Raw genomic sequence first — 24,989 nt, forward strand, 5'->3', positions numbered from 1 at the left:
CGACGAGGATGGGATTTTCCTCTTTACTTTTATGTGCAGTGGGTTGCTCCCGTCTTGACCGGTAATGATTGAACAATGCTAGCAGCTTAGCAGCTAACGTACGCGATGGCACTGTATGGTACAGATATACCAGGACTGCAGTTCGACGAAACGGCAGAAACCTTCGACAATTATGAAGAAAGGCTTATGCAACTCTTGTCTGCTAACCAAATTGAGCAAGATAGGAGAAGAGCCGTATTTTTGTCCGTGGTCGGACCTAAGAATTTTGCCTTGCTAAAGGACTTGATATCACCGACAAAGTTCAGTGAAGTTGCTTTTGCAACCTTGCTACAGACGTTGCGGGATTTTTACACGCCGAAGAAGAAGGTACTGGCGGAAAGATTTGCTTTTAGAAGCCGTCGACAACAGTCTGGAGAGACTTTTGCTGACTACATTGCTACTAGCTTGGGAGGATTAGCTTCTACATGCAATTTTGGCGCGAGCCTGGAGGAGCAGCTCCGAGATCAGCTCGTGTGTGGAACATCTAACAAAGGGCTGCGCCGGAAGTTACTGAATGCCGCCATTGGCGAGGGATTAACATGGCAAAAGATGGCGGAATTAAAGAACAATTTCGAATGCAGGAATTCTGGATTAGAAAGCATGCAGAAGGGACAGTCATCTGTGCATATGCGAGCGGATCATGTCGGAGTGCTGAGACACCGAGAGGCCAGGACTGAACGGAACCATAGGGAGGTCAGCGACAGCCACCAGGACTGCTACTGGGGCCTCGGGGAAGGACACGGACCGGGGAGCTGCCGCTTCAAAGACTTCCAGTGTCGCGGATGTGGAAAGAATGGACATCTGGAGCGAGCCTGTTGGAACCAGCGCACCGATGCCGGTAGGGACCAAGGGATGCGGTCAACTGGACATTCGTCTGCCCGCCCGCCTCGGACCAAAGGCGGCCCGGAGATGAACTTTGTGGACCAGGCAGACGCAACTCGCGAACCGGACTCAGGGACTGATTCTGAACAGCGAACTGATATGAGACTGTCTTCAGTAAAGACTGAGTGTGAGTATGTGAAACCTTACAAGGTGATGGTAGAATGCAGTGGTGTTAGGATGTACATGGAGGTAGATACCGGGGCAGCCATGTCAGTTATCTCAGAGAGCTGTACAAATCCAAACTGGAAGGGTCGAAATTGCATTCATGTGACGTTACATTGACAACATACACAGACCAACCGTTGGCTTTGTGGGGTAAAATCCTAGTGAATGTGCAATGTGGGAAGCAGCATTTACAGCTGCCTTGCTAGTGGCCCGTGGTAAAGCACCGGCGCTGATGGGGCGTGATTGGATTCGAGTGCTCAGCTTAGATTGGTCAAAAGTGAATCGCGTTGCCGCATCTGACCCAGTGGAGCAAGTGTGCTCAGAGCACAGAGCAGTTTTCAGCGCAGCGCTAGGCCGTGCAAAAGGCCTCACTGCATCCTTGCGTGTATCACCGGATGCTATACCAAAATTTTACAAAGCGAGGCCAGTGCCTTATGCACTGCGTGAAGCCGTGGATAAAACGTTAATCGAACTCGAACAACAGGGAATTATCTCTCCTGTGCAGCATAGTGAATGGGCTGCGCCGCTAGTGTGCATTCTGAAAAAAGATGGATCAGTGGCGCACAAAGTCCTCGTAGGTGAAGCAGAAACTGGCCCTCGTGGGCCAGGAGGCAGTGGCCCACTGAGCTGCTCGGCCTGTGAGCAGGTTGGTCACGTAAGTGACACGGGCAGCATCAGACGTGAACATGCTAGGTCGGTGCGTGAAGACCAGCTCACACAGCATGATGAACGTGGCACAGGTCTCGAAGTTGCCATCAAATGGTCGTGGACTGGAGAGGCAGGGCTACCGGGGAACCAGGTTGAGCCCCACAGGGTTGACTGAGGCAGCGCGTCCAGGGGGCGGGTTACCCACGACTCCAGGAGCAGTCTGGCCCGGCGGCTGGGTGGCGAGAGCCGCCGTTATGGTCTGCAACTGCCGCAGGATCTCTGCTTGTTGGCTCGCCAACGCCGCCTACTGGCCCGTTAGGTTATCCAGAGAGGCCTGGAGGGGCTGGACCCGAGTCTGGAGATCCCTCACAGCGACAGAGGCCGCCTCTAGCAGCTGGGTGTGGGAGTTGGTCAGGCGGATCTGTTCGATGAGAGCTGCTTGAACCGGACTGGTCGGTACGCTCTCTGAGCCGGCTGGGGTCGTCAAGGCCAGTTCTTACTTTTTGGGGTTTGTGGAAGACCCCAAGCGCACGACACCAAGCAGAGATAGAGTTCGCCGAAACTGGCGTACTTTATTAACGGTTCATACAAAGGTCCAACGGGACCACATGCACGGCAACGAAAAGAGTCCGGCGAGTCGCTTTGCGGGTAGTCACCAACAAACAGGGAAAGTACGGGAAAACTCACGGGTGATCCAAATTGCGGACGCGGCAGGATGATTCCGCAGGGAAAAAACCTCCGCAGAGAAAACAGCAAATCCACGGGTTGAGATAAACTCTGAGAATACACAGGGAGGGAAGCATAACCACTTCAATGAGGACGTTACGGCACGAACTGGCAACGGGCTCCGGGAGACCAGCAAACTTAAGTCCAGCCCTGACGACTAAGCCCAGCCCTGACGAGCTGATTGGCTGCAGGCGCGGGATGGGCGAGCCGTAACAGATTTTTGCCCTATCCTCGAGTGTGTTTGCATTCTGGGTCCTGCTCTAGTTCAGTGCTTGACAGTACATACCTAATCACTAACAAGATTAAAGAGGTGTCCTTTAAAACCATTCATAAATATGTATTATCTCAACAGTCACTACAGAAATTTAAGAGTTGTAAACACGAACTGTTCTTCCTGTGATGAACCTCCAGAAACAGTGTTACACCTGTCAACCATGGCAAAAAAAATTTAAAAAAAAATCTGAATCCTAATCTACAATCCATTGCAATTTAAATGTTTCTGTGTCGTTCATACTGTTACGACTGTTCTCAGTTCAGTCGTTCATTTTACAGTTTTTTCCCTTCATTTTGGTGCCTTCGTAACAGACTAACAACTGCTTTCTGTCTCTGCGTTGTGTAGTTGAGTGAGACACACACCGGAGTTGAATTCATAAGATATACTACATTTCATAACACTGAATTCGCTACATTGGTGCCAGAAGTGGGATGGTGAGACCGTGAGGCCATCGGAAGAAACTGGTTTTATATCTGGTTGTTTTGGGGTACAGTGCTCTGTAGCGCCTACCAGAGAGGAGGGGTTGGAACAGGTTGTGACCAGGGTGTGATGGGTCTGCAGTGATGTTGCCTGCCCATTTCCTGAGTATGGAGGTGTATAAGTCCTGAATGGAGGGCAGGTTGGCACCAGTGATTTTCTCTGCAGACTTAACTGTCCATTGTAGTCTGTCCCTGTTCTGTTTGGTGGCCGATCCAAACCAAAAAGTGATGGATGTGCAGAGGACAGACTGGATTATTGCATTGTAGAACTGAATCAGCAGTGCCTGAGGCAGGTTGAATTTCTTGAGCTGGCAGAGAAAGTAAATCCTCTGCAAGGCCTTTTTGATGGTTATGTCTATGTTGGAAGCCCACCATAGATCCTGGGAAATTATGGAACCCAGAAATCTGTAGTTTTTCACCATAGACACCATGCTGTTGAGTATGGCGAGGGGGCAGTGTTGGGGGTCTCCTCCTGAAGTCCACTGTTATCACCACTGTTTTGGGCATGTTCAGCTTCAGGTTGTTATGGCTGTACTAGAAGGCCAGCTGATCAACCTCCTGTCTATATGTAGACTCGTCACCATCCTGGATAAGGCCAGTGATGGTTGTGTCATCTGCAAACTTCAGGAGTTTAACAAACGGGTCACCTGAGGTGCAGTCATTTGTGTAGAGGGAGAAGAGTACAGTGGAGAGCACACATCCCTGGGGTTCACCAGTGCTGATTGTCCGGGTGCTGGATGTGATTTTCCTGTCTCACCAGCTGCCTCCAAGAAGTTTTCAATCCACTGGCAGATGGGGTCGGGTACAGTGAGCTGGGTGAGTTTGGGTCGGAGGATATGTGGGATGATGGTGTTTAACACTGAGCTGAAGTCCACAAACAGGACCTTGCGTATGCCCCTGGGGAATTGAGGCGTTGGAAGATGTAGTGCAATCCCATGTTGACTGCATCCTCCACTGACCTGTTTGCTCGGTAGACAAACTGCAGGGGGTTGAGCAGGGGGCCTGTGATTTCCTTCAGGTGGGCCAACACCAGTCTCTCGAAAGATTTCATGATCACAGATGTTAGGGCAATGGGCCTGTAGTCCTTTAATCCTGTGATATGGGGTTTCTTGGGGGACCAGGATGATAGTGGAGCTCTTGAAGCAGGAGGAGACTTCACACAGATCCAGTGATCTGTTTAAGATTAATATGAAAATGGCTGCTAGCTGGTCAGTACAGACTTAAAGACAGGAGGGTGACATGCTATACGGGCATGGTGCCTTCCTGGTCTCCTGTCTCTGGAAGAGCTGGCGCATGTCGTCAACACAGATCCTGAGTTTGGGTGGGGGTTACGTGGGGAGGGGAGAGAGGCTGGAAGGGAGTGCAGTTGGTTGTGTGTTGTGGCTGGAGAGGGTGAGGGGTGTAAAAGTGTGCTTTTCAAACCTGCAGTAGAACCCATTTAGGTCATCAGCCAGTTGATGGTTCCCTGCAGTGTGGGGGATGGTCTCCTGTAGTTGGCAATGCCTTTCAAACCACTCCAGATTGATGATGGGTCGTGGGCAGAAACCTGTTTTTCAACTTTTCAGAATAGTACCTTTTTGCCACTCTGATCTCCTTTGTGAGTGTATTTCTGGCTTTGTTGTACCAGATCCTATCTCCACTCCTGTAGGCTTCCCCTTTGGCTTGACGAAGCTGCCTGGGGTTAGTTGAGAACCAGGGCTTATTGTTGTTAAAGATACAAAAGGTTTTGGTGGGCACACACGTCCTTACAAAAGCTGATATAAGATGTCACAGTGTCAGTAAGTTCGTCCAGGTCTGTAGATGCAGTCTCAACAACACTCCAGTCAGTGCAGTCAAGGCAAGCCTGGAGTTCCAGTTTTGACTCGTTGGTCCATTTCCTCACAGTTTTAGCCACAGGATTTGCAGGTTTTAGTTTCTGCCTTTAGGTTGGGCTCAGATGAATCAGACAGTGATCAGAGAGGCCCAGGGCTGCACGGGGGACAGAGCGATAGGCATCCTTTAATATTATGTAATGATCCAGGGTGATTTTGTCTCTGCTGGGACATTTAACATGCTGTCTGTATTTTGGCAGTTCGTGGCTGAGGTTTGCTGTTAAAATCCCCAAGGATAATAAGTGGGGAGTCTGGATATCTGCGCTCCATGTTTGTAATTTGATAAGCCGGGTGTTTTATTTATAAGTTTTCTAAATAAAACATGTACAGAATTACAGCTTTTGATATCGTGTATGTATATAAATATTCTTACCCAACCCCTCAATCCCCTGGCAGACCCTCCCGATCCAAGTCTCCCCCTCCATCCCCTGAACCCCAGAGGAAAGAAAGAAAAAAAATAGTAGTAACAATTGAACATTGTCCGTCTTGGGAGAGATCCTCCTCTGTTGCTCTCCATGAGGTTTCTCCCTATTTTTCTCCCTGTTAAAGGGTTTTTAGGGTTTTTAGGGAATGATCAATTGTAATTTGTGATATTGGGCTATACAAATAAAATTGACTTGACTGGACTTAATAATAATGATAGCAATAAAAAGGGAAAAGGGGGGGTAATATACAAATTTATCAATAAAGGTAGGTGGAAGTGTGTTTGTATGTGTGTGTGTGTGTCATATTACGGCTGATACTCCTGCTAATCCAGTTCTTGTTCCCATTCGGTCTTCAGATTGAGGGTTCAGGATTGATGCATCCGATCTTCTCTTAAAATATTGAAATCAAACTTTTTGACCTTAGGATCAAGTCCAAGAATTAAATCAATATGTGAATTAGGGGGACTGTACTGCTCCCTCAATGTTGTAAACTTCCCAGAAGTGTTGGAACAAAGATGAACAGCAAGCCAAACTCGAAGTCAGGGGAATTTAATGACGTCTTGCCATTAACTATAGTGAAACGACGACGACGACAAGTGAAACTGTAGAGAAGAAAATAAAATAAAATTTTGAGCACCTACGCTAAATATAAAAATATACATAGGTGTAAAATATCTGCATATCGATATACCGTTATCTATCAAAAGTAAGCTGAATTACAGTAAGACTGTATAAAATCTCTATGGCTAACTAGCTAAAACATCTATTTCTGCAGCTAACATATAGCTATTTACCTAATATCTGTAGCTAACGCAAAACTATCATAGTAATATCCAGTATTGCTAACACAATGCAACTCAATAATGTAGCTAACACATCCAAATGAATAGCTAGCACACAATACAGCTTAGCTTATAGATCCCGGTTTTCCTAAGCTAACAAAACTACCCTATAAAATATTCGGTAACACTTTAGTATGGGGAACATATACACCATTAATTAGGTGCGTATTAGCATGCAAACTAGCAACATATTGGCTCTTCATTGGTCTTTATTAAGCACTTATTAATGCCGTATTCTGCATGGCCTTATCATACAACCAGTAAGCCATTAACAATGAGTTTTCCCTCTATAACCTCAGAATTATTGCTTATTAGTAGTACCATCTCAATATGCTTTGCTTATAAGGTGGTAGTACCACAAGAAGAGTTATTCTCCCTTACTAACACGTAATGAATATGGTCTGTTCTTACATAACAAAACACAAAAGTACAAGTGTTAATAGTGTTAAATTATTCTAATTAAGTTTTTGTTACTTAGCATATGTTCCCCATACTAAACTGACATCTTGATCATTACTAATTCACTAGTAATTAAGTTTTTTTACTTAGAATATGTCCCCCATACTAAAGTGTTACCAAATATTCAAACTACACAATATACACCTACAAACGTTACCAAATATGTACACTATTATTTATCTTACAGTCATTGCTTTCTGATGGCATTAAACAGAATGATGAGCGAAGATTGAGACATGCAACAACTTTTTCTACTTTCTTTACTGTAACTTCACTTCCCGTTTCATTCTTCTTCTTGTGCCGGTGGCGCTAAATCACATCAAAACAATAGCATGTAGCGATCCAGTGGTTGAAAGTGGTATTACATCAAAATAAACACCGCGCAGGCAGAACAGGGACAGTTAGGAAATTGTGGAAAGCCAATCTGTACGAAGTGGCGAATTTGAAAATAACAAAAGGGATTTAGGCGGATAAAATTTCCTTCACAAATCTGAAAAAGAAAAAAAATCCACCTGAATAGAGGTCTCTTAGAGATTGTATTCCTTTATTGGACCATGTGGCCCAAAAGTGGGATCGGTACACGATGGAGCGAATTGGTGATTATGAGTGACAGGCGATAAGGTAGAGGATGTATGCAAGCCATAATGTTTTCTAAATTGGGACTAAATGTTTAGTGTATGAGTGACAGTAGGAACTGGACTAACATTGTGACTGAGTGGAAGTTGAGAGCAGATCAAGGAATTCCAGGATAAGAGTGAAGAGGAGATCTCCAAATGAGCCCATTCCAGCAAGTCCTCTAGGGTTATATTGCTGGACCAGTACAGTAATTTGTGAATATTACTAGCCCAGTACTACCGGGCAAAGTTTGGAAGGGCCATGTCGCCTGATATTTTAGGATGTTGAAGGAATGATTTCTTGCGCTTTGTTGCCCCAAAGACAGGCTGTTCTCTTCTGGTCAAGTATGGTGAAAAAGGTTTTCTTGATGAAAACTGGAATATTTTGGAAGAGGAAGCGAAATTTGGGTAGGATCATTTTGACTAAGTTATTGCGACCTGCCAACGACAAGGGAAGAGTGGAGCAGATCTACTTTGCAATTCAGCCAGCTGTTTTAACGTCTCGTTAACACATTCCTGCGGTGAACAGAACGGTTTTCTATTCACCAAACATTGTTCCAGACCAAGTACAATCCTTCATGGTAACGGCAGTGGCCTCTTTCAGTAGGTTAATGCACGCTGCCACACTACAAAAAATGTTCAGGAATAGTTTGAGCAACATGACAAAGAGTTCAAGGTGTTTCCTTGGCCTCCAAATTCCTCAGATCTCAAAGGATCTGTGGGATGTGCTGGAAAAACAAGTCCGATTCAGGCCCCACCTCACAACTTACGGGACTTAAAGGATCTGGTGTTAAAGTCTTAGTGCCAGAGACCAGAGGACATCTTCAGAGGTCTTGTGGAGTTCCTGCCTCTACCGGTCAGAGCTGTTTTGGTGGCATGAGAGGGACCTACAGAATATTAGGCAGGTTAGTTTTAATGTTTTGGTTCATCAGTGTACATCTCCAGAGCCAGGAGACAGGCAAGCAACATCACCGCAGACCCATCACAACTTGGTCCAACTCCTCACCTCTGGTAGGTGCTACAGAGCACTGTACACCAGAGCAGACAGACACAAGAACAGTTTATTGCGCAGGCTGTCCGTCTCATGAACACTTAAACCAGTCATGGTGTCAGAAACAATCCCCTTGTAATATATAGGGATGCCCACCGAAACCCGGTTCTAATATTTGTTTATATTTATATAAAGTTATATAATAGAATAATAAAGCAATGCCGATTCTGTTCTTAATCAAGTCTTTTTCCTTGCATAATAATAAAAAAAGAACCGATGAGTATCGATAAAGTACCGAACCGATAAGCAGTACCGATAAGAGTAGTAGTATCGATAAAATCCTAACGATACCCATCCCTTGTAATATACCAGTAACACTGAAGAGCCACTGCATATTCTGCCATGTCCACCTACGTCATGTATATGAGTAACCTGCTAACATGTTTATTCCTACACCGCTGCCTTGCTGTTCTCCCTGTGTGTACTACAGTCGCTCCGTGTTACATTCCTGAAGATTTGCTGCGTCGTTATTCTGTGTAAGTACACTGGTGCAGCGAGAGCCACTAAACCGGAGTCAAGTTCCATGTATATGAAACCATCAGCGGCCTAATAAACATGATTCTGGTTCCAAGGACGTCCATTTCCCCAGAGACATGGTTAGGTATTTGCAAGTTCTCTCAACTTTTGCTTGATTTTTCTGACACTTCCGGTGTGGGGGGATGGCGGCGGTCTCACCAAGTGCCGACTACGCGGCGCCTTAGTCCACGTCTGCGTCTAAGGTTGTGTCTTCATGTGAAGTTTTGTTTGTCTTTCGTCTTTTCTTTTCCTTTAATGGCTGGGAGAGCGGGCGTCGGATCGGCTGAGCGAGCCCAGTCTGCTGCGCCCTGTGGGCCCAAGGACCACGGCCCCTGCCTGGAGCTGTGCCCGGGGAGGAAGCACCGAGGGCGGTCTGACGAGACGTGGACACGGGGCAGGCTGGGCTAGCCGCGAGCCCATGCAGACCGGCAGTTCCGACAGTCCTCCTGGCTGGAGCTTGTTCTCTGGACAGAGGAATGATTTTGGACTGCGCTGCACTGAGTGGACTGTGTTGTTAACTGTGTGTGTGTGTTTGTATATTTTTGGTGGTGTCGTTTTTGGGAAAAACTGGATGTGTTTTTTTGTGTTGCACTGCTGTGGGCTGGGAGAAACGAAATGTCATTTCTTTGTGTATTCAAGTACATGTAAGAAATGACAATAAATTGCCCCTGATTCCTGATTTTCAAGTGTCATCAAAATAAAGGAAATCGTGTATCCAGATCCAGATCCAGCCCTGGTTTACTCTCCTGCCAGACTGTTGATTATGTTCACTGTTATGTCAGACCTACAAAGTTCCCTGAGCCAACAGCTGGAATACAAAAAAAAAAAAAAAAAAAAAACCCAGCTGGAATACAGGGCAAGATAGAAAAGCAGAAGTAGTAACGGTGCCCCCCACAGGCCTGGAGCTGAGAATCAGTTTTTGACCACATCACAGTAAAAAGATACGAGAGGCATCGATTTACTGGTCAAGCGGAAATGAACTGCCACCACCTGCAACACAGTACACTCTCTTTCATACGTCATACTGTTAAGTGACAAAATCTCAAGTACACATGAGAGATTTTGTAATGGGCTGGACCACAACAACCACCCACCTTCCACTTTTTCTTTTTAAATTGAGGGGAAGGGCACTTATGATGCAAGCTATGTGAATTAACTAAACATTTAAATATGTAGTAAATTCCTACATTTTGCAGGTACTGAGCATAGCGCCCTATCCTTCAGCACTAATGTGTGTGAATTCAACAGGACTGACTCCAGTCAGGAGTGGCAACCGGCATGAGCTGCAGTGTGTACACATGGCACTAGAGACATCAGCGTTCCACTTCTCCAGACCCAAGGAAACTAGAATTTCATTGGAGTTTGAAAAGCTGGAGAGGTTGTACAGGACAAAAGGACAGATGAGACTGTAGGCCCAGCTACAACCCCTCATGCAAAAGTCCAACAAGCAACCGCAGTAAGAGAGGGGCTCCTGAAGCCATAACTGGTAACCTACTGTACCACCACCTTCTGACAGGCATCTGAAGACATAAAATGAGTCAGATTTTCCACACTTGATAAACTTTATGACAAGTTTAATAAATCAGCATTTACTCTACATCCCCCCCCCTTTTCCTCTCCAATCGTATTTGGCCAATTACCCCACTCTTCTGAGCCATCCTGGTCACTGCTCCACCCCCTCTGCTGATCTGGGGAGGGCTGCAGACTACCACATGCCTCCTCTGATACATGTGGAGTCACCAGCTGCTTCTTTTCACCTGACAGTGAGGAGTTTCATCAGGGGGACGTAGCACGCGGGAGGATCACAATAGAGACCAGAGGAGGCACTAGTGCAGCGACCAGGACACATACCCACATCCGGCTTCCCACCCATAGACACGGCCAATTGTGTCTGTAGGGACGCCCGACCAAGCCGGAGGTAACACGGGATTCGAACCGCCGATCCCCGTGTTGGTAGGCAACGGAATAGACCGTTACATTACCCGGACACCCCATTTACTCTACATCTGCCTCAGTGAATTTGTGAAACAATTCTAGAAAACCAGAGTGGGATCCAAAGCCAGAGGAAGCTCGTACTCTGTCTGCAGGTGTCAGCAGCCAGAGAACTCTGTCAAAGCTCAAACAAAGGGTAAAAACACCCAGTTACAACACATCAGTTAGAACACATCAGAGTAAGCCAGGGCACTGACATGCTGACAGCTCAGTCCACAAAGTTGAACAGTTAAAATTAGTCCTTATGCGATGCCCCCTTAAGACTGGACTCCTGTTTCTTCTTCTCCATCTGGCCCATCATGCGGTAGAGCTTCTTGCGTGCCTCCTTCTGCCTCTTGAGTTTATCCTCCTCCTGTGTTTGCCTCTTCTGTAGGAAGTCTTTGTGCTTGCTACGCTGTAACAAGCTGGCTTTCTTACTGTTATAGTGGTACACCGTGGAGAGGGCATTCAGTAGAGCTGCCACCTGTAGGACCAGGAAGAGAAAGGCGATGCTTTAGGGTGTGGTCTGCACAGTGAACAATCAGTCTATGTGAGTCCAGCACAGGCAAATCCTTCACTTCTAATATGGCTGAATACTTCACCCAGAATGTACACATATTAAGCTGCTCAACATGTACATCAGTTTGGATAAAAGTATCTGTTAAAGCAGTGGTTCTCGACCCAGTCCTGCAGGGACCCCCAGCCCTGCTGGTTTTCTATTCTACCAGATAGTTAATTACATGCGCCTGTTTTGTCAGGTATTCCAGCTGTCTAATCACAACAGGTGAGTGTAATTAAGTGCCTGGTGGAACTGAAAACCAGCAGCACAGGGGGTCTCTGCAGGACTGGGTTGAGAATCAGAGACTGCGTTTACATGATGTTAGGAAAGGTAGATTTATTGTGTTAGTCTGACTAAAACTGGACTTTTAAAATACATGTAAACGTGTTAGGCCGACTGACATCATTCTGAATAGAATTTGTGGAAGTGGGACTAACACACCTAGATGATGCGGCTGGGGATGGATTTACTCTGGCATGTATACGCTTCAATCGTCCCCGAAATGGCCTAGGCATTCTGCGCATGATCCATAGCTCCCGCGGCAGTCTTTCATCCAATAGCAAGCAGCTGAAAGGGGGCATATCGCCACCTACCGTACCAGGGTCGACATACTTCCGTCGATAAATCAATTCTCCCCAGGTTCTTGTATACTGGGACAATGACAGTAGTCCAGTTACATGGCCTAATCGAGCTGTAACCGTAGCTGGACTTAGCTGTGCATGTAAACGCACTGACTGTGTTAAAGCATGACGCCAGACAGAACTTCTACAATCCAAACACATTCTGAATATATAAACAAAAAATACACACGCAACAATGGACTGCAGATGTGTTTGAGCGTAATACATGGTTTCACACTGAACAACTGGCACAGACAAGTTATTCAACAACTGGAAGTTTTTAACAGATTATCCTGCCGATTCCAGACGTGCCACTCACATCAGGACCTCACGGCAACTCAGCAATCCCTATGGTGCCTCCGGTCAAAAGCAGGCAACCTTTCATCACTGTAAATCTGGCTGTGAGTGGCTATTTATTTATTTATTTGTCTTGGGGATTTCCCCCCTTTTTTCTCCCCATTTGTACCTGGCCAATCACCCTGCTCTCTGAGCCGTCCTGGTCTCTGCTCCACCCCCTGTGCCGATCCGGGGAGGGCTGCAGACTCCATTTTTGCTCAACTTTCTGAAGCTTAATTTTGATGACCATGCGTACCCAGCGTTCGTGTACCGGTGTCACACAAAACATGGCTCGGCATGAAACTGTTCCACATCGACATGAATTTGGCGTGGCACCAGAAGCCTTCTTTAACTTCTTCTTCGTGGTTTTACAACTTGTATACAGTATGGAGACGATGTTTTTCCTCATCCATACTTCTCATATCCCTCACCAACATGCTGAACTGCCCCTCTCTACCCCTCCCTTCATTAAGTGGTCCAACATACCACCTCCGCGAGGTGTTCTTTTCAACATAGCCTGGCAACAGAGCAGCTCTTCTTCTTCATCCATGGACAGTGCCATGTTGTTTACAGTCTGTAACTTCCGGCAGAAAAGGAAAATGATGCACAAAGATTGTGGGACATGTAGGCCTTGTGTATGCATTGGTACGACTGGACTATGAAGACTGAAAAGGTGTGGTCCACACAGTGTGTACCGCCCTGCACTTTAGACTATGTGAGCACCCTTATGTGGTACGCACTCTACCAGATCAGCACCGGGGCACCCCAAATGATGAAGATTTCTCACTGGATTAACAACGAGGATGTTTACTGACCCTACTAAATGGCTGAACCTCAAATGGCCAGACATATTTGAAAACAGGGGAATGGAAAGCGACGAGCAGTTACAAGTTGTCATGTAAGCCCCGTGCTACTCAGGTGCTCATCCTGGGGCAGATCCCAGGATGAGCCCCAGGATGACGTTTACTGCTGGCTTAGGAACACCTTAAAAGGCACCCAAACATAAGATAATATAAATGGCTGTGAACATATAGAGCCCAGGTCTGGATTTCCTCACCTTCCTTTCATGGGGCTCTCTGATCGCTGCAGGCCTCTGGAGATCTGAGGGGGTTTTGCCTTTTGGCTGCTCCTGCTTAGGCTTACTCTTGAAGGGCAGGGCCTTCTGTAGCTGCCTTGGGATGTGTAGAGGGTTAAAGCGCCTCTCAGCTCGAACCACAGGCTGCAAGAGAAAAGTGAAGAAAGATAAAGATTCAGCACACATTTTAGGGTTCCTGTTCCAGGTTAAAGGAACAGGAACAGTTAAAGGAAGAGCATTTTTGAGTTGATCCCTAGTGCATTATGTAGATTTCCTTTTCAGTCATCCTTCCTTTTCTTCTTCATTACAGAGATGCATCTGCAGCTTACAGTCAATACTGCCCAGTGCAGTTAACGGAGGACAAAGCCACAATTCTCATTCAGCACAAAAAAGCACTTCGCAGTCCAATTACAGCAAAAATGATGCTATGGCAGTCTATCACAGCAAATCTGAAAATCTATTTTTTAACTTTACAATCCCTCTCATTATTACATTTCCTCTTAGTGTTTGCTTTACTGTGCCATGCAGAGTGACTCAAGCTGGTAACTGCTGGCAGGCTGTGTCGTACAGGAAGTACCATGGTAGGTAACAACCATAACCAACATCCATCCATCCATCCATTATCTGAACCGCTTATCCTGCTCTCAGGGTCGCGGGGGTGCTGGAGCCTATTCCAGCAGTCACTGGGCGGCAGGCGGGGAGACACCCTGGACAGGCTGCCAGGCCATCACAGCCCCCCCCCCCCACACACACACACACACACTCACATCTCGAGACAGTTTAGTACGGCTGAGTCACCTGACCTACATGTCTTTGGACTGTGGGAGGAAACCGGAGCCCCTGGAGGAAACCCACGCAGACACGGGGAGAACATGCAAACTCCACACAGAGGACGATCCCCAATGTTGGACTACCCCAGGGCTTGAACCCAGGACCTTCTTGCTGTGAGGCGACAGTGCTAACCACTGCGCCACCGTGCCGCATCATAACCAACAATAAAAACAAATATAAATGCTTAAATGACCACTGGAATTGGCAATGATAGACTCTTGCAGCATCATGTTAGACGTGGCTGAACCATTGAGTGCTTTCTGTGCATGAACAACAACTGTGGATTTGTTCCCTATTAATTGTAGTGAACTGTAGCCTGCAAGCTGAAACTGCATGTCCAGTATAACGAAAAGGAGAAGTGGTTGTGGAAATGAAAGCTACCTATGCATGTTTCGGATAAAACATAGGGACAGACTTTAAACATTCTACACTATTTCTTTAATATTTTCAGGTGGAAACTAGCCTCTTAGCTAACTCAGCTACATTTACATATGTTTCCAGTGTTGATTAATGTCCATTGCTCATTCATTCATTCATCATCAGCCACTTCTTCGCGGTCGGGTCGCAGTGGCAGCAAGCTAAGTAGGGCACTCCAGACGACCCTCTCTCCAGCAACATACTCCAGCTCCTCCTAGGGGATCCCAAGGCGTTCCCAGGCCAGATTAGACATGTAGTCCCTCCAGTGAGTTCTGGGCCTACCCCGGGGTCTCCTCCCAGTTGGCCGTGAACGGAAAACCTCCAAAGGAAGGCGCCCAGGAGGCATCCTAATCAGATGCCCAAACCACCTCAACTGGCTCCTTTCAACGTGAAGGAGCAGCGGCTCTACTCCGAGCTACCTCCGGATGTCCCAGCTCCTCACCCTATCTCTAAGGCTGAGCCCAGACACCCCACGGAGGAAACTCATTTCAGCTGCTTGTGTCCGCGATCTCACCCTTTCGGTCACTACCCAAAGTTCAGGACCATAGGTGAGGGCTGGAACGAAGACTGACAGGTAAATTGAGAGCTTTGCCTTCTGGCTCAGCTCCCTCTTCACCACAACAGTCCGGTACAACGTCTGCATTACTGCTGATGCTGCACCAATCCGCCTGTCAATCTCCCACTCCATCCTACCCTCACTCATGAACAAGACCCTGGGATACTTGAACTCCTTCACTTGAGGCAACAACTCATTCTCAGTATCCATTGTCCCTTCCCAAATAAACGTTTAAACTTAACAGACAACTGACAAGTTATGCTGGACACAAACACTTTGCAAATTATTCATACAGAAATCACAAAATAAGTGTAATATTATGTTTTCAGCTGTCAAGAGTTGTTTGGGAAAATGTTTGCATTTCACAAGGGGTTCTGGTTAACCATATAAACAGACCATCCAAAACATTAAAACCAGCTGAGGCCACTGCCATCAGGGAACACCACTCCCATGAAGAGGTGTATCTGGTCTGCAACGATGTTTAGGTAGGTGGTACATATCAAAGTAACATCCATATGAATGCCAGGACCCAAGGTCTCCCTGCAGAACCTTGCCCAGAGCATCACACTGCCTCCACCGGCTTGACTTCTTCCCATAGTGCATCCTGGTGCCATCTCTTCCCCAGGTAAACTACGAACACACACTCAGCCGTCCACATGTAAAAGAAAATGTGATTCATCAGACCAGGTCACCTTATCCCATTGCTCCATGGTCCAGTTCTGATGCTCACGTGCTCATTGTAGGTGCTTTTGGCGGTGGACGGGGTCATCATGGACACTCTGACTGGTCTGCAGCTGCACAGGTCCATACACAGCAAGCTGTGATGCACTGTGTGTTCTGACATCCGTCTATCATAGCTAGCATGAACTTGTTCAGCAGTTTGAGCTACAGTTGCTCTTCTGTGGGATCAGACCACACGGGCTAGTCTTCACTCCCCACACCCATCAATGAGTCTTGGGCACCCATGAACCTGTCACCAGTTCACCGGTTGTCCTTCCTTGGACCACTTTTGGTAGGAACTGACCACTGCATACCAGGATAATCTCACAACACCTGCCATTTTGGAGGTGCTCTGACCCAGTTGTCTTGCCATCACAATTGGACCCTTGTCAAAGTCGCTCAGATCCTTACGCTTGCCCATTTTCCTGCTTACAACACATCAACTTCAAGAACTGACTGTTCAATTGCTGCCTAATACATCCCACCCCTTGACAGGTGCCACTGTAACAAGATAATCACTTATTCACTGACCTGTCAGTGGTTTTAATGTTTTGGCTGATTGGTGTATTTCATCTTTGGAAACTAAACCTGGCTTAAATGGGAGATACTGGTTAAAGGATGTTCATAAATAAGGGTCACTTATATGTGAAGTAAATAGTTGAAGTAGACCACAAAGTTAATTACATACCTGAATTATCGGAAAATTATGAACAGCTCAATAATTTACTTAAAGGGGAAATTCATTGATCCTCAACCTTATCTCCATCCATCTGCCACAGGGATAGCACAGGAAAACCACCTGCAGCTCTTCCCAATCATTTCTGCATCTTTGGAGCGGCAGGGAAACCGAGAAAGTACAGCCTAGCATGGTTTAAGATACTCTAAACTACTAAACATGCGGTTCAAAAAACGCATCCCCCCCTCTTGGCTAAGCTATGTTTCTGATGGTGAAACTGATGTCCCACAACACTAGCACACAGGATCACCATACGCAAGCTTGCGTACAATGATCCTGGTACATGTAGGCACTGTGTGAAAGACTGAACAGCACAACACCAATTTCCCTGTCATTATAATATGTAGTGAGGACTTTACTGCTTCCATCAACTACATGACTCATGAGTACACAAAACCACCGGGGAAATTTCTTTTTGTGCCCCCCCCCTTTTTCTCCCCCAATTGTATCTGTCCAATTACCCCACTCTTCTGAGCTGTCCCAGTCGCTGCACCACCCCCTCTGCTGATCCGGGGAGGGCTGCAGACTACCACATGCCTCCTCCAATACACGTGGAGTCAGTCACCAGCCGCTTCTTTTCAGCTGACAGTGAGGAGTTTCACCAGGTGGACGTAGTGCGTGGGAGGATCATGCTGTTCCCCCCAGTTCCCCCTCCCCTCCGAACAGGCACCCCGACCGACCAGAGGAGGCGCTAGTGCAGCGACCAGGACACATACCCACACCTGGCTTCCCACCCGCAGACACGGCCAATTGTGTCTGTAGGGACGCCCGACCAAGCCAAAAGTAACACAGGGATTCGAACAGGTGATCCTGTGTTGGTAGGCAACGGAACAGACCGCCATGCTACCTGGATGCCCTGAAATTTGCCATTTACCTGTTAAAAATAGTTCATCATAAGAACCAAGGGCCAAACTACCAACATGAATTGGTGCAAATGAGATGTACGGCTATAATCGGGGAAAGGATGCCCTGTGCTTACAGTGTGCAATGGTAGACCTTACATTACATGAAGATCTAGCCCATGACACTAGTGCTCATAATGCAGGGTGACACAGACTGAGTGTCTCCATCTGCATGTACACAGACAGACAAACTGACTGACTGACGTATGGCTTCTACAGGAGCATGTACCATTGTTTTGCATATATCTTGCAAACAATATTGAAAATATCCTTCATGTCCATAATAGAACAAGACTCAAAAACCCAGCTAGACTACCTTGGGAAAGAGCATGAAAGATAACAGGCACAAGACCAAAGCATCCTTTTTATCAAGTGGACTATTAGTCATTACATCTCCTTAACCATGTAGTTTTCTCACGTTTTCTGAAAAGTCACCATCTTATCTTAAGTCTACCTTGTATGTTTAATGCGTTATGTGGTGAATATGATTATGGTGAATATAATAGTTATTATGAATGGCATTTTTACCACTGGAACCTGGTGTTTCAGGTTTATTTTGACTTATCAGCATGGCTGTCCAGGGACACAGAACAAGTGGAAAGAAATGGTGCTGTCCGATGGTAAGAATAACTGAGGACTGACGGGGGGATTAATATGGCAAAATTCCCTATAAGCCCTCCAATCAAGTGTGCATTTCATCCCACTTGATTGCTTATGGCTGAAGAGGTTAGCAGGTTTCTGAGCTGCATTATTAAAAAAAAAACCCATCTGCTCTACATTGGTGTAGTTGATCCAGTTGTGTTGGGCCTACCTTGTACAAAGAATCAGTGTTGGGTTTATTATGGATCTGAAGGTCATGTTTCAGCTGTCCTAGAGTTCTCATGCCTGACCAAGTGTTCTTCTGGCCATCAGGCAGAAGCAGTGAGGTCACAGGGTTGTAGAGCTGAGGAACTGATACTGGATACCAAGAGCGTAGGAACACGATATCTGCACAGAAACACAACCAATAATAGTCAAGCAAAATCCAGAAACAAAACTTCATCTAATAAAACTTCATCTGCACTTATTTAACATGTGCATCACTTACCTACAAGTTATCAATGAAAAGTTTCACTTTCTGATACGCCATGTTTCCCATCACCAATAGCACCTTTCAAATATTTTTTTTTTTTTTACAACTGTGTTTCATAAGAAGCTGGACATACGGGAAAACTAATGGAATTTTACTGATGTAGCGAGGTGGACTTGCCACAAAAAAATAAAGTAAAACACCTTGTTAAAATCTTCCTACATTCTCCATTTCACTTACACTACATGACCAAAAATATCTGGACACCCAAACATCTCACCCACGTAATAATGTAATAATAATAAACTTTACTTATATATTTTTATTTATATAGCACTTTTCTTAACAATGTTACAACGTGCATTGCAAAAGAAATAAAACAAGACAAAGCAAAATGAGAATAAGATCAGAGGACATGAGCACAGAGAAGGTAAAGACAGTAAATGACTAAGACCAAATGAATAGGAATAGAAATATAAACAGTATAAATAAATAAAAACAAATATCAAGCATTTCCAAAAGCTTTCACGAAGAGGAACGTTTTAAGAAGAGAATTAAAAGAAGGTAGACTGCGTGTGTTTGAGTTCAGTCGGCAGTAGGGCTGAATGATTTGGGAAAAATATCTAATTGCGATTTTTCTGACCAATATTGCAATTGCGATTTGATTTACGATATAATTTTTGAAATCAAACTTCAGTTCATTATTCACTGTATAATAAATTTAAAACGTGATGGAGCCTCACCACTTGAGAACATTGAAATATTAATTGTTCTTTATAATATTCCAAGGAGGAGAGTGAAAATATATGAATAGAGTCAAAATGTATTTATTAAAACAAAAAACGGTATAAAACATACACATATGAAGACACATAGAACAATTATCACAAAGCTCTGACTGGCGTAACATTCAACACGTTTCAGTTCACCCTCAACTTTTCCCCTGCATTTGTCATAAAGCTGAGGGATTGCCACTTGGGCTAAAATATGTCCTGGATGGAAGCACGTATCTTTTGTCCATCGTTTTTATGAGATTTCGAAAGCCCTCTTTGGACACCATATTTATTGCCACCATGTCTTTGGCGAGGTAATGAGTGAAGGTGCTTGTTATCTCGCGGTGTCTCCGTGAACTCGTCACATGGGGTAGCAGCTACAAAAGACTCCGAAATTGTAGTTTGCCTACTTTTATCTGTTGTGGTGGCAGCAGCACCGCTTTCCTCAGTCTTCTTTTTCAAACACTCATCGTATAGGTGTTTATGATGGCCTTTCAAGTACTGGTACAAGTTTGTTGTGTTACCTCGGGTGGTAGCCACTGTTCGATGGCAGGTTTTGCAGAGCACTGTCGTTTGCTGCACATCGTTTTTGGAAAATCAAAAATATTCCCAAATAATCAAAGTGCCACCCTTCTTTGGCACTAACTCTCAAGGTGCTTCTCCTTCCACGACACTGGCAGCCATTTCTTATCTCTTTTCTCTATATCTGTGATTCCTACACCACGAGTTTCCTAAACAGCTCACACATGTGTTTTTTTGTTGGTTGGCGTACTCGATCGCTGTACGTAGGGTCACTTCTGGTAGGTGAGTGTGTCTCCTACGTGAGGAACACTGATTGGTGAGTATGACTGTCACCCAAGAAGGACGACACATAGACCGATTCATACAGTCAACAGGCCCACACGAATTTTTAAACCATATACAACTGATTTACGACCGTATCAGAGTCACGAGCAGCAGAATTAATCGCAGTCTTTCTTTGCAGTTCGCTAATCGCGTTAGTTCAAATCGCGATTTCGATTAGAATTCGATTAATCGTTCAGCCCTAGTCGTCAGAGTTCCATAGTGTGCCTGAGTTCAGTAGGCAGAGTTCCATAGTGTGTCTGAGTTCAGTCGGCGGAGTTCCATAATGTGTCTCAGTTCAGTAGGCAGAGTTCCATAATGTGTCTCAGTTCAGTAGGTAGAGTTCCATAGTGTGTCTGAGTTCAGTCGGCGGAGATTCATAGTGTGTCTGAGTTCAGTAGGCAGAGTTCCATAGTGTGTCTCATTTCAGTAGGTAGAGTTCCATAGTGTGTCTGAGTTCAGTAGGCAGAGTTCCATAGTGTGTCTCAGTTCAGTAGGCAGAGTTCCATAGTGTGTCTGAGTTCAGTCGGCAGAGTTCCATAGTGTGTCTGAGTTCAGTAAGCAGAGTTCCATAGTGCGTCTGAGTTCAGTCGGCGGAGTTCCATAGTGTGTCTCATTTCAGTAGGTAGAGTTCCATAGTGTGTCTGAGTTCTGTAGGCAGAGTTCCATAGTGTGTCTCATTTCAGTAGGTAGAATTCCATAGTGTGTCTGAGTTCAGTAGGCAGAGTTCCATAGGGTGTCTGAGTTCAGTAGGTAGAGTTCCTAGTGTGTCCGAGTTCAGTAAGCAGAGTTCATAGTGTGTCTGAGTTCAGTAGGCAAAGTTCATAGTGTGTCTGAGTTCAGTAGGCAGAGTTACATAGTGTGGGGGCTCTAACAGCAAAAGCCTGATAATATAAATGACTATCAGGTTTGTGTTTTATCACCTTTATTTGAACAGCCTGGAAAAGTACAAGCATGCGCTATCTTTGAAATCTTTAGATAAGTCAAGTATGATTTCAGTCTGATCACACAATAACACTTTCTGACCCAAACAGCTGATCAGTGGTTGGCATAATACAGTTACGCGTAGGAGTATGGAAGTTCTAGAGTTGAGAAAATATAGTCCCAAAACAAAAGGGCTGTCTGACGACAACTTAGAGCACTAAAATACTATCAATATAACGTACACTTAAACTGATAGGTTCTTTTATGTGGGCCTTTTTTTAGGTGGCTAGAATACATTTTATTTCTGACACCTTCCACAGCAGTACATTGCTTGCTAACCCTGCATATACTCATTCCTGCTTCTCCAAACTGCAGGCGTGCTGCTTGCCAGTGTAGGTGATGCATTGACTATGGATAAATACCTCATACAACCCCACCTCAAAAAATCTGAATTATTCATTTAAGTGTGTGTTATCTCCTTACATCAGAGGACCAAAAACTGTGACATATATCATTATATGTTGTTATGTGACGGGTTTCTCATATTTTCAACCACTTTTGAGATTTGAAAATTATTGTAGTATGGGCCAGGCTTAAGACACCAAGCCTAAACCATGATTACAGCCTCAGACCATTATCCCTTCCTGGCACTATGTATATTTGGGCAGGTAGAATTCTCCTGGCATGCCCAAAATCTAAATTCGTTGATCATACCACAAGATAGTGAAAGGTGATTCATCACTCCAGAGAACATGTTTCCACTGCTCTAGAGTCCAATGGAGGTGGCAGCAGACGCCAGGCATGGTGATCTTTGGCTTGTGTCTGGCTTCTCAGCCATAGAAACCTATTTCATGAAGCTCCTGATGAACAATTCTTTTGGTAATGTTGCTTCCAGAGGCAGTTTGGAACTTGCAACAGAGGAGAGACAATATTTATGCCCTGCCCACTTTGTGGTCTCGTTCTGTGAGTTTGTGTGGCCTAATGGTTTGCATCTAATAATAATAATAATAATAATAATAATAAATTAAACTTATAGAGCGCTTTTCTAATACTCAAAGTCGCTTTACAGTAAACGAAGTGAAACAAGACGAGAGATAAACACAACACAGACATACAGGGGTGGATGGGAAGGGGGGCTACGAGAGGGAGAAGCGGCAGCCACACACGATGCCAGCAGTACTCTCCGACTTGGACAGATATAAAAGGGAAAGAGAAACAAACACCATAAATCACATAAATCACAGATGAAGTCTGAAGAGGTGAGTCCCGACCGATGACCTGAATGTGGGCAGCCCGCAGCAGTGTCCGATGCACTTGGGGAGGGAGTTGAGGGAGGGGGCAGGTCGAGTGCTCAGTCCCCAGCCTGCCCCAGACCAGGGGTGGACGAGAGGACAGGGGGGCACGAGAAGGCAATGGCGAAAAGGCGTGTCTTGAGACGGGAGAAGAGTGGGAGGCAGGGCCAATTCTGCGGGGGTAGCAACGGGAGCAACCGCACCGGGCCCAGGTCTAGAGGGGGGCCCAGAAAAAAAAAAACCTTTCTGCGCTGATTCTGCTGTAAGTGCAGTGATTGTTAATTGTGTGTCTCAGCAGTGCAAAGAGGCCCTGTATGTTGCTCCTGCTGGCAGTTTCCCTATTGGCTGATAACGATTTATTTTCAAAAATGTATCAAAAGTTGTGTCGTCACCCCCCTCCCCCATGAGTTAGTATAGCCTATGGTGAAGACTTGAAATTCGGTTCTACTAACCAAAAAATGTCTGGAAACAAATCTGGTTGTAAGAAAAGAAAATTACAGAAACGTAAAGTAGAAAATACAAAAAAAGAGGTAGAAAACGCAAAGAAGGTATACGGTGCTTGGCTTAACATTCGGGCAGCAGAACACTTTGAGGATACTGTGGATAGCAATGAAGCTAGCACATCCACCACATGTGCTAACTCAGCAGCAGAGGAACCGGAGCGGACAGCGACCGTGGCGCTTGTGCTACCACCTCCACCGCTATCGAGAATGCAAATGACCACCGAGAATCCGTCGAGGAAGAGGGAAGTCACGAAAGTGATGGGGAGCGTGAGTTTGACTTATTTGATCCTGCACAATGGCCAGACAGAATGCATGATGATGACATCAGGACGGACATAGTCAAAAATAAACCACTGCAGGTGACCGATTTTGATTTCCCTAAAACGGACGGCCATCGTTTCACACCAGCTAATTACACCAGGGCAGTCGGTGCCCTAAAAGTACCTCGGCCATGGTTAGTCTACTCAAAGTCTGCCAATGCCGTCTTCTGTTTCTGTTGTAAGTTGTTTGGAACTGACAAAGGGATCTTCACTACTGGTTTTTCAAACTGGGTCAAGTTATCAACGAGACTGACTGAACACGAGAATTATCGTTCTCATCTTGAGAATTTTTCAAAGTGGAAAACTCTGGAATTCGCTTTGGCTACTGGTACAACGATTGACAGCCACCAGCAAGCAGAGCTTCTCAGTGAGAGACAACGGTGGCATGAAGTGCTTAGCAGAATTTTGGATTGCATCATGTTTCTTGCATTACAAAACCTTGCATTTAGAGGAAGTGTCGATCGCCTTTACCAAGAAAACAACGGCAATTTTCTTAAGCTTGTGGAATTTTTGGCCAAATATGATGCGCCATTAGCACGACATCTCAATCATTCCACTACCCACTACCTCAGCAAAAACATTCAAAATGAGTTCATTGGACTCCTAGCTGAGGCAGTGTTGGAAAAAAATGTGCAGAAGGTCAAAATAGCTGGATATTACAGCATCATGATGGACTGCACACCAGATGTGTCGCACAAAGAACAGCTCTCTCTTGTTTTGCAATATGTTACAACAGACCAGAAGGTAGAGGTGCATGAGAGCTTTTTTTAATTCATTGCTGTGAAAAGCACAACGGGCGAGGCACTTGCAGATACACTGCTGGAAAGGCTGGCTAAATATGGCATTAACATTGATGATTTCAGGGGACAATGTTTCGATAATGGGGCCAACATGAGGGGTGTGCACAGGGGAGTACAAGCAAGGGTGAAGCAGGTTCACAAGCGGGCTTTCTTTGTGCCCTGTTGCCCTCACAACTTGAATCTGGCCATTGAACATGCAGCAGAGTCCTCGAATGAGGCCAAGAATTTTTTTGGAGTGCTAAATCGGCTATACAAATCATTTGTAAAATCAACGAAACGTTGTGGGATTCTTGAAAAACATGTACGCATCACACTGAAACCTCTCTCAGACACCAGATGGAGTGCTCGCGCTGACGCGACAAGAACGGCAATTGAGCAGCTACCCCAGGTCATAGATGCACTCATAGCCGTCAGTGAAGATAGCACATGTGATTCCGAGACCACCTCTAAAGTCACAAGTCTTGTACAGGCAACTGAAACATTTGACTTTTTGGTCAGCTTAGTTGTTTGGCACAAAGTGCTGAATACAGTCAATCAGGCCAGTGTCGTCCTGCAGTCACGACATTTGAGCATCGGTGATGCAGTAAGAGTTGTCACAGCTGGAAAAGAAGAGATGGAACAATGTCGACTGAACGGTTTACAAGATGCTGTTGAAAAAGCAAAAGAACTTGCAGAGAATATTGACGTTCCACCGGCTTTCCCTGAACATCGTACGCGACGCCGAAAAGGACTTCCCGGTGAAATGTCAGTC

The 24,989-nt window shown here is 45.5% G+C and overlaps 1 protein-coding gene across 1 annotated transcript in view; it reads right to left on the bottom strand.

Moving 5' to 3' along the window:
- Positions 1 to 10,542: 10,542 nt before the first annotated feature.
- The window catches only part of bms1 (BMS1 ribosome biogenesis factor), a 76,381-nt gene continuing 61,934 nt past the window's right edge, over positions 10,543 to 24,989 (bottom strand). The window contains exons 21-23 of the mRNA XM_056297244.1: positions 18,526 to 18,701; positions 13,535 to 13,696; positions 10,543 to 11,446 (exon numbers count right to left, since the gene is read on the bottom strand). Of these exons, the coding sequence (XP_056153219.1) occupies positions 11,219 to 11,446; positions 13,535 to 13,696; positions 18,526 to 18,701 (566 nt within the window). The 3' untranslated portion in view covers positions 10,543 to 11,218. The remainder of the gene's footprint in view (positions 11,447 to 13,534; positions 13,697 to 18,525; positions 18,702 to 24,989) is intronic.

Source organism: Lampris incognitus, chromosome 17 (assembly GCF_029633865.1).
Source record: "Lampris incognitus isolate fLamInc1 chromosome 17, fLamInc1.hap2, whole genome shotgun sequence".
Lineage (NCBI taxonomy): Eukaryota > Metazoa > Chordata > Actinopteri > Lampriformes > Lampridae > Lampris > Lampris incognitus.